Consider the following 10,549-nt stretch of genomic DNA (forward strand, 5'->3'; position numbering starts at 1 on the left):
GGCGGGTAACGTGACATCCGCGGCTCGGGGTTTATAAACCTAACCCGGGGCAGCCGCCAGGGAGGCGGCGGAGCGGCGAGCGGCGCGGCTCCTCCCCACCCCGAGGTAAACTGGGCGGTGGGACCCGCACCCCGGATGCTCGGGGGGAGACGAACGGGCCGGGGGGCGGAGGTTGGACGGGCCCGGGTAGGGGAGCGAGCTCTGACGGGGGTCYGTGTCCTCCCGTGGGGACGAGGCGGCGCGGCCCCCGGGCCGCTCGGGTAACCCAGCATCCCCCGGTGGGTGCTGGAGGAGGCAGCGATGTGTTTGGGTGCAAAGGGAGGCGCCGGCCTGACCCGTTGTTGGAGGCTTTTCTAGCGTGTGCCTGTGCGTGTGTTTCAGGACTCCGGAGAAGCCAATGCCCAGGTTGGAGAGCTGCGCCTGGAGCTGTTCCTGCACTGCCAGAGCAAGGCACAGGACCCAGCTGGGGGACACGGCGGCGGGGCTGGCCGCCAAGGTGGGCGAGATGCTGAGCTCCTCCGTGTCCAGCCCCTCGCTGGCGCTGGTGGGTCGCGGCGCTCGCAGCCCCAGCACCTCCAGCGCCAGCAGCACCGCCAGCAGTACCAGCAGCAMCAGCAGCAGCAGCAGCACCTTGAACTGGAGTCAACACCTGGTGCAGAGGAGCGTAGTGCTCTTCGTCGTGGGTGCTTTCATGGCCCTGGTGCTGAACTTGCTGCAGATCCAGCGGAATGTGACTTTGTTCCCTGACGAAGTGATTTCCACTCTCTTCTCCTCCGCCTGGTGGGTGCCCCCGTGCTGCGGCACAGCAGCAGGTGAGTTGCTGACCTCCACGAGTGATTTTTGCTTTTTCCCCATCCTGTCGTGGAGGAGGAGAGGCGGTGAGGCGCGTGACCCGTGCGCGTGGGAGCCCGGCACTTCCATCAACAGCGAGTGCTGCCAGCCCGGGATTTGGGAAGGATGCGCGCCCTGCTTTAGCCACGCGCGAGAGCTGCCCGCGCGTGTCCGCGTGTCCCGGGGCTGTTTTTGAGCGGGTGCGCTCGGAACGCGGGTAAAGCCGGGGGTGTTGTTTCCCGGGCTGGAGGCGCGGGTGGGGGGGGGCTCGGGGTGCGGGGTTTTCGCGGGGTTTCCGCGCGGCCCCGGTGCCCGCGAGCTCCGCGCGGGATTCCCGCGCTGCCCCCGCCCCGCGCCCGCCGGTGGGCGTGGCCTCCCCGCCCCCCGCCGCCCATTGGCTGCGGCCGAACTGGTGAGTGGCGGGCGGCGCGCGCCATTGGCTGCGGCCGGGACTGGCCACGGGCTGGGCACAACAAGGAAGTCACGTGCGGCGGCGCGCGCGGGCCTGTCACCGGCCGGGCCACTGTCACCCGCCTGGCCCCTGTCACCGGCCGGGCCCCTGTCACCGGCCGGGCCCCTGTCACCGGCCGGGCCACTGTCACCCGCCGGGCCCCTGTCACCCGCCGGGCCCCTGTCACCGGCCGGGCCCCTGTCACCGGCCGGGCCCCTGTCACCGGCCGGGCCCCTGTCACCGGCCGGGCCCCTGTCACCGGCCGGGCCACTGTCACCCGCCTGGCCACTGTCACCCGCCTGGCCACTGTCACCCGCCTGGCCACTGCCCGCTGCCCCTGTCACCCGCCTGGCCCCTGTCACCGGCCGGGCCCCTGTCACCGGCCGGGCCACTGCCCCTGTCACTGGCCGGGCCACTGTCACCCGCCTGGCCACTGTCACCGACCTGACCACTGTCACCCGCCTGGCCACTGCCTGCTGCCACTGTCACCCGCCTGGCCACTGTCACCCGCCTGGCCACTGCCCGCTGCCACTGTCACCCGCCTGGCCACTGTCACCCGCCTGGCCACTGCCCGCTGCCACTGTCACCCGCCTGGCCACTGTCACCCGCCTGGCCACTGCCCGCTGCCCCTTGCCCGCTACCAATGTAACCTGCCTGGCCCCCACCCCTGTCACCTGCCTGCCCACTGCTCCTGTCAGCTGCCTTCTTGCTGCCTCTGCCCCTTGCCCCTGTCACCTGTCTGTCCCCTGTCACCTTCCTGCCCACAGCCCCTTGCCTGCTTCTCCTGTCACCCAGCTGTCCCCTGTCACCTGCCTGTCTCCTGCCCCTATAATCTGCCTGCCTGCAGCCCCTGCCCCGTGCCAACCTCTACCCACTGCTGGGCAAATGCCACAGAAGGCTCAGGCCATGGTGTGGCTGTCACAGCAGCCAGCTGTGACATACCCAGTGCATTGTCCCAGTTCATCAACTCCCCCCCAGTCCATGTGAAAACAAGGCTTTGATGAAGGATTAGGGCATTAAAAGCAAGTTGAATTTTAGCAAATGAATCACTGATAGTTAATAATTTGCATGGAAAGTACTTTAAACCACTCCTTCATGTTTTTGTTTAATGCAGTTTTGTGATGTCTCTTTGTTTCACAGTGAAGGGGCTATGAATGATAAACCACAAACTTGAATGAATAATGAACTATGTAGTAAAAAGGATGTCCTAGGATATTCTCCAAAGAGAGTTCTTGTAGTCCTGTCACAGTTGGATTAAACTTTGGAATTTAGCTGTTACCATGAAGAAAAAGTCCTGGTAGCAGAATAATGAAACTATTTCGGCACATGTCTGTTTTAGAATAGCATGTCCTGTAGCCTCCTTAACACGGAAGTTATTCCTCTAAATAATTTCAGGGACTAAAGAWAAAAGAGAGTAGGAAAGGAAATGAAGTTATGCATGGTAAAAGCAGCATGTCTAACCCCAGAGCTGGTGACAACACATGGAGCTGCAAGTCTTAGAAGAATGAAACTCATCTGGTGTTTTTGCTAGCAACTGGGATAACACTAGCCTATGTTTTTCTTCTGCAACCAATTTTCAGACTGATAAGGCTGAAAAAATGYTGTCTGAAGATAAAAACTTTGGTTTACAGTATGAGTAGTTATTATATCTCTGATATAAATAGACTGATGGCAGGTGCTTGTTTAAGTTCAGCTCTGCATCTGTTTGGTATCAAAATTCATCCGACATGGACAGGAGCACTGAGCTGACTTACAGCCCAGCAGAAGGAGAGAAAGCAGCTCTGCCAAGAAGCTTTTTAAGTGCAGGTAAATATTTAATTCACAGCCTGATTCACAGCTGATGAATCACGTTCATAAAACTGTCAGCCCTGCACGTGAGCAATGAACTCATATTCCACTCCTAGCAAAGCTTTTATTATGCTTTGCTTTTATTGGTACAAGCATTTGCTCAGGATGTCAAATGATGAATCCCTTTGGACAAAAGGAGCTTCAAGCCAGACACCTTAACAATGCAATATACATCTCTGCTTCGAAGGTTCAAAGGGAATACTGCATGTTTGAGCAGGGTTTTTACTTCTCTAAAGTGGAAGATGCAGGTGATAATTGTCTTTTCTCCATCAGGCTTACAGTAGCGTGATGAGCACTTCTGCTTTCTCAAGCACTTGTGTGCCAAGCTTATATTTAATGATACTGGAGTAGTGATGTTGTCACAGCTGCTMCAAGTGTGTTCCTTGTCTTGCAGCCGTGGTTGGCCTGCTGTACCCCTGCATCGACAGCCACCTCGGGGAGCCCCACAAGTTCAAGCGGGAGTGGGCCAGCGTCATGCGCTGCATCGCCGTGTTCGTGGGCATCAACCACGCCAGTGCTGTATCCTTCTGCTAGTGCTTGCTCCCTGAGCTTATTCTGTGCTCATGGAACTGTCTCCCACTTGGGTCTGGGAGAATTCTGAAAGTAAATGTGGTGCTTCTGGCAGAGAAGTTCTGTGAGACCTGCTGGGCRCTGCAGAAGTTACTGCAGGATGTAAAACACAGCTCAAAGTGTTACGGGAGAGAAGAGGGATCAACTTCACAGTATCTCTTGTATAACTACAAGTGTAACCATAAAGTTGTGTTATTTTAATCTATATCATGTCTGCATCTAAAATTTGACACAGTTAACCAGTGATGTGCTAGTGAGAAACACAAAATGAGAGCGTTTTGTGTGTTGGATAGTGGTGGTTTGAGCAAAAAGCCTAAGTCRGCTGGATTACCCAGGTTATTCGAGGCAAAAATACATAAAAGTTAAATATATTAAAATGTAGTGTATACTCTAGATGCTCAGTRTGACAAAAATTGATGTTGACTTTGCAGTCATGCTCCAGTCAGAGTCAACAAGAGCTGATTGCTTAGCAGGTCTGAAAACCATATCCTCAGTGTATCATATTTGAAGACAGAGAATAGTCCTTACTTTCAGTTTGTGCTCTCCCTTGTTCCGTTTCAGCAACAGGATGTCTGCAGATTTAAAAGCATTGTCCTTAACATCTTTTTCCAGAAACTAGATTTTGCAAACAACATCCAGCTGTCCCTGACTCTGGCAGCCTTATCACTGGGGCTTTGGTGGACATTTGATCGGTCMAGAAGTGGTCTCGGACTTGGGATTACAATAGCCTTTGTAGCAACTCTGATAACCCAGTTTCTTGTATATAATGGTGTTTATCAGTAAGTTAAACTTCTAAAATACTATTTCAATCCTCCTGTCTTAGCTAAAAACATGGGGGCATATGAACTGGAATTTGGTTATTAACATATTTGGTACATTCTTATGAGAAGATACTGTCTGAGGTGATGGTCCAGTTTTTTCCAAATGACCAGACTGAGRGCTGGGGGTGGAAGGTGGGGAGCAGATGAATTTGGGTGTATGTTGAAATTGTAACAGTTAAGAAAACTGAACTTTTACTGGCTCTCAGCAGGGTGAATTTTTAAACTTTACTGGCTTGGACATGGGGGTTTACAAGCTTATGCAGTTCACAGAGTTAATTTGGTCTCCTATTTTCCTATTTTTGCTTSTTTGTGTCAATCCAGGGAGAAAGTTCTATAGCATCTCATTAACAGTATGTAAGATGATGAAAGTAACTTGTCTCTGACTTATTTCCTTTTCTTTACCAGGTATACATCCCCAGATTTCCTTTACATCCGTTCTTGGCTTCCATGTATATTTTTCTCAGGAGGTGTGACTGTAGGAAACATAGGACGCCAGCTGGCTATGGTAATTACTGCATAATTAGTAGTTTCTTTAACAATCCGAATGCCTTCCATTGTTGTTAGTCCAAGAACAAACTATGCCTTGAAGGGTATGACTCACAAGCTGACAGAGTTAAATAGATGTATTCCTAGGAGCTGCTCTGTAAGCAGACAACCTGAGTTGCCAGTAGAGTGGTATTGTCTTAGTAAGTGCTGGAGTATCTTTTGTGTTTAGTTTTTTTTTCCAGTAGCAGCCTAAATAAGACTGGAATCAGTACACACTGTTCCTGCTCATCACTGCTTAGAGTTAACATCCAAAGTGGCTGGAGAGCTGAGACACTGATGGGCTTTCTCTAATTGTTTAAACCTGAAAGTGAAAGTAGGGAAATGTCCCTATTTAGCATCAAATTCCACCWGTCTAGAATCAAATATTCTTTTACTGGTCACTTACAAATTGCTATCTTGTTTGCTAGGTTCTTAAGGAATTATTTCCTTGTGGCACACTGCAGAGTAAACCTGGCTGTGTGCTTGCATGTCAGCCTAAGGCTTGGTTGTGAATAATGTTCTGACACTGATGGATAGTAATAGTTAATATTATATTGACTTTACTTCTGTCTCTTTGCTATGTAAATCCCATAYCCTGGAAAACATCCTCCAAGTATATAACTTTCCTAAGGTGCCTTCAATTTTTACTGAAGGAAGAGCATTTGAAGCTCTTCAAAATACRAGTTGACTACTCCCCCTTGAAATCCCCCTGGTGCATACAGTCTGCATTTGGGTTTATTTAGGACTGTGTGTGTGGTGGAAACAGAAGGTATAACTTCTCTTTTCTAATTTGCCACTCACATCAAGTGAAAAACATAATTAATTAAACATTAATTCTATTGAAGTAAGTGCAGCAGAGTCTCAAAATAAAATTATAGTTGGTTTTGTGCTAYGGTTCTGTATTTCACACTGGAATATGCAGTGCTTCCATTGCTCCTGCTCCTGTTAGAAAGCAAAGGAAGGGAGCCTTAAAGAAAAAAGAGCAAAAAGGAATTTAGACACACAGAACCTTTTTTCCTTTGATATCTCTCACCTGAATGTRGTTAAAATCAGACTAGATCCTGCTTGCAGCTTTCCTGTCAATCTTGTCATCTTCCTTATATAGAAAGGGGGAAGTTGGGAAGGCAAAGCTTTTTATTCTGGTTATTTAGAGGTATTTTCTCACATGTTTTACATTACAATTACTTAGTCAGGAGAAAGTTGAAGTGCAGCAGTTTCATAGGAACACTTTTGCAAGTCATTGTGAAGCATGCAGTGCTGGAAATTCAAAGAAGCAGAGTSTATAATTCAGTCAACCACATCTTTCTTCTATAGAGGTAACTCAAAAGTACCAGTCTGTTTTGGCAGCCATTGTGGATGTGGCAAGAAGATGGAATGTAGCATTTTTTTTAGCCTRTGCTTGAATAAAACAGTTATTTCTGTAGCTATATTGTGCTGCAGCCCCCGAGCTATTTGCTACATGTGGCAGCTGCAGATCAAACTACCATTGTCCAGAGCAGAAGGTGGCACCTGTGGAAATCAGTGGAGTAGAAGTGCCTTGCTTCTTCCTCAGCCCCTCTCTAGCTTTTGCAGTTAGAAATTAAAATGAAAAGTGTCCCTGAGACATCTCCTCCTATGCTGATAAATGTTAGCTGGGAGATGCTTATTGCTTTCCAGTCACGGGACTTCAAAGAAGCTCAAATATAGTGACAAAGTGCAAACCTGCTGTTGGCAGAGCCTTTTGGGTTTGGTTTCAGTTTGATTTGGTTTGGTTTGATTTGGTTGGGGTTTTTTGCTGCCAGCYTTAGGATGAAACACAATGTGTTCTTTTAGTAGCTTTGACAGGGAAAGAAGAGGTGAAGGTGCTGCTGCTGCCATCAGTTCTTTCTGCTCATTATGACCCCTGRAGTTGCTCAGGCAGTGCTCATCAGCAGGGTTAAGTGGATACCAGCATTTCATTTTGAGTTGTAACCATCATTCTCARCATCTGACAGATGAGGGAGGTATTCAGAACATGGGCCTCACAAATATCTGTTTACTAGTGCTAGAGGCTGGAGAACTGAGAATGCATTCAGTAGTTGAAAATAGATACTGAAAATATGTATTTGCATTTTGATCTTAGAAAGAGAACATGTTACAAGCTTTGTTTCAAAGAAAAGTTGGTTAAATTTCTTGTAGTAACGTACTACAGGGTTCCATGCTAGAAAAGGGACTTAAGGGGAAATTAGTACAACTCTGCTACCAGCCTTTGACTGGAAAAAAAAGTAACTTGTGGTTGAAGGCAGTTTGAAAAAGGTCTGCTAAAACTGAATTAATGTCCATTAAGTGAACCCCTGCATACTTTCTGCTAAGGAATGAACTAAGATAGAGAGGAAAGATAACAAAGTATTAATAAAAGCAGTGCAGTGGATTTTTCAGATGCACTGATTGAGGCAACAACATCCACAGTGATTTTTTTTTTTTTTTTTGTCCACAGTTAAGGAGCGCGTCCTTGTTAAGCTTTTATAGGAAGCCATGCTCGCTAGGTCATTGTCAGCCTAACTAGAATTAGTTGACTATTTAATAATTGAAAATACTGCATAATGTAGTCACTTATCAGATGGCATTAAAACCTGACATGTGTTCGATGTTTTTTATCCATAGGGTATTCCAGAGAAACCACACAACGACTAAGTCTTTGAAGACGAATACCCAGTGCCAGTGTGAAAGCAACATTATGAAGACGTGTTCCTTTCTAAAACTGAAGATTATTTAGAAGAAATAATCTCTTTATGGGCTCACTGCACAAATGACTCGTGGGGGAAAAATATTAATCCACTCTTAGAATAGCCAAGTGAAATTAACTGCTTATCTTGAAATCTTACCCTGATTTACCGCATAAGCGTTTGCGTATGGCTGTTCTCTGGAAGAGTTTGACACCGAGTGCATACAACTGTTCAGGCTAAGTGGCAGTTTTCCAAGTGTTAGATTCCACTGTAAGTTATTGAATCAGCTGCCGTGTTTCAAAGCCTTGAAACTGAAATTTAATTACAAGCTCTTGTATCAGTGCCCAAAGGAAGTAGATCGATGGTGCTTAACAATGATGAAGTATGGTTTAATAGGAATAGTATTTATCCAAATCTTTAAAAAATAGGGTTATTTAAAAATAAGAGTGATCAAAACAGATTAAAGGCATCGCACTAATGCTTTTAGGAGTCTTATGAAGGAATCATGCCCTTACTTGTAATGTTGCATTAAGTTTCTGTCTTTGACGGTGGAGAGGGTTTGAGGGATGAGAAGGCTGGAAGCCTTGGTTTGGAATTTCTAAATTACTTCAGTACGAGAGGTGAACACTGGAGACAATCTTGTTCAAATGTGAACCTTTATCAAGAGATTCCAACTGGAAATTTCATTACTGCTGAGGTTTGCAAGATTTGCAAGAATCAAGTTATGGCCACATTTCTATAAGAAATCTAAGTGTGTGGGGATAGTTCCGCTTAATATTAGAAACCTGCTTCAGTGTCTCACCAAAGAACATCTTAAGTATCTCAAATGTCTGGTGTCACTGAAAAAACATGCATTGCATGTCATTGCTTGGCCCTCAAGTGTGTGCCCCAAACTTTTTCGATTTGTCATTTCCTCCTAGAGCTGTCCTTTGAGTCAGGGTTTGGACTGAAATGGTTAGAAAYGGAATTGGGCCTAAAATGTGATTTGAACTGTATGTGAAGAATAGCAAACAGCTTGTTTTCTCAGTTCAGTTTCTGAAAGAGATCACTGCTTGTTTTTAYACAACCCTATAGAACTTGCAATCTGTGATTGCCTTCTTAAAAACAAAAAGTGCTTATGTCACTACATTAAACATTTGGTGTTTCTTAATACATAGWTCTGGTGAGCACAATGTATTCATTTGATAGCTTAGACCACAGGAGACCTAAATAGCAAGTATTAGGTCTTAAAAGTTGAAGTGCAATGTACAGTAAGTCTGAGCCTCAAGTTCTCTTCAATATCGATCATTTCTTATGAGAGATTAAAGAGAAAAGGGTTCTGAGTTCATTTCAATGCTGCATGGAGTCAAATGGAGCAATAATTTATTTAACTAGTAAAGCTAGTTTTGTTGTATCTTACATTGAACCCAAATTTTTAGAAATACTCCAATTTTGTGGTTATGGTGTACTTGTAAACTTTTATGGATTTGCCTTTTTGTATTATGCAATTTTTTTTGTTGTTGTTGTGTTCTTTTCCAATCTTACATGGCTTCAGTTATAGTTAGAAGTATCAGTTAAAGATTGAACCATCAAAAAAAGATGTTGAGGCCAGGTAGCTCTTCTGGCTGTTTTCACTCTTCTAAGGGAGTGCTAGCTACAAAAGTTTAACACAATGTCTATACTACAGAACAGACCCCCATTCTAACCTTGCTTTGGTGAAAATCAAGAGTAATTTCGTTGGTATACGATCCTTCCTCAAATGTTCAAAACCTAAATAATCAAATTTTGTAGARCTACTTGAAGAGATCAGGACAGGTTCAGCTGTTTAAGAAGTTGCTGCCTGCTGGGGAGACAACTTTTTTAACCATCTTGAAACCCATTTCAAAATGTTATAAAACCAGATGAAAGTAAAGCTGACAGTGATCTCTATGGATATTTGATAGAGAAGTATTTAAGATTTATTTGTAAAGACTGAAACTAAATCTGTACCTGTTAGAAATAATGCAGCCAAAAATGTAAGTCAAAAGTTCATTTTTTGCCAATACTTCTGAGTATCTTAACCAAAGTGATTTAAGTTTGGAAGAGGYGGGGAGGGGAGTGGAGAAAATTTGCACTATTCTGAATTTGAACACTTAAATTCTCATTCTTACTGATAAGTTTTCAGCGGTGTGTTTGGTTTTACACTTTTTTTACTATTAAAGTTTTAAGATCAAGCCACGTTTGCCTCGGGTTCTGTGTGCTCACATTATGCAGGAATCTTTCTTGAAAAGGACAGTTGTTATGGTTGCATAACAAATATTCAGTCATGCATATGCAGTGGTTTAAAAAAGAATTCTAAACTGAACTTGGCACGATCCAGCTTCAGCCTGGGTTGTACAGTTGAAGGAAAACAGTCCTGCCATTGTACCAGGAAAGCAGCRTAAGCATGTTGTGGTTTTGTGGCATAAAGTACAGAATCTTCCTGCCATTGTCTTCCAAGATGCTGAAATTCATAATCTGAAACAAAATATGGAGGGGAGGGGGCRGGGTGAACGTGCAAGTTCCTGTTGTGGCTTGGTTGTGTGCAACAGTGGTTACTGAAGTCTGAAGCATCTTGAAGAGCACAGGCTAAGAATGAGCTGATCAGGCTAAGCACTTCTAATAGCAGCTTGCAAATTTAGACCAAAATTTTACTGCTCTTAAATGTCTGCATTGGACTTGTAAAAATTCCTGCATTTTCAGTGGAAATGGCGAAATGACTTTTTGGTCAATTTTCTGTTGGCTTAGCTGAAGAAAGCTTTAGGAATTTAAGTGTTTTAGCTTAAATAGCCTGTGTTTGTTTAACTTCAGTGTAGCAGCTG

General features: G+C 45.6%; 1 protein-coding gene across 1 annotated transcript; it reads left to right on the forward strand.

Moving 5' to 3' along the window:
• The first annotated feature begins 6 nt into the window (after positions 1-6).
• On the forward strand, positions 7-10,176 carry INSIG1 (insulin induced gene 1). Its single transcript, XM_057371067.1, has 6 exons — positions 7-105; positions 382-812; positions 3,525-3,649; positions 4,313-4,479; positions 4,927-5,026; positions 7,669-10,176. Exons 2-6 carry the CDS (start codon positions 398-400, stop codon positions 7,696-7,698), a joined length of 837 nt encoding a protein of 278 aa, XP_057227050.1. The 5' UTR covers positions 7-105; positions 382-397; the 3' UTR covers positions 7,699-10,176.
• The last annotated feature ends 373 nt before the right edge of the window (positions 10,177-10,549 follow it).

The sequence above is a fragment of the Malurus melanocephalus genome, unplaced genomic scaffold, assembly GCF_030028575.1.
Source record: "Malurus melanocephalus ecotype Western Australia unplaced genomic scaffold, MMel_1.1 scaffold_140, whole genome shotgun sequence".
NCBI lineage: Eukaryota > Metazoa > Chordata > Aves > Passeriformes > Maluridae > Malurus > Malurus melanocephalus.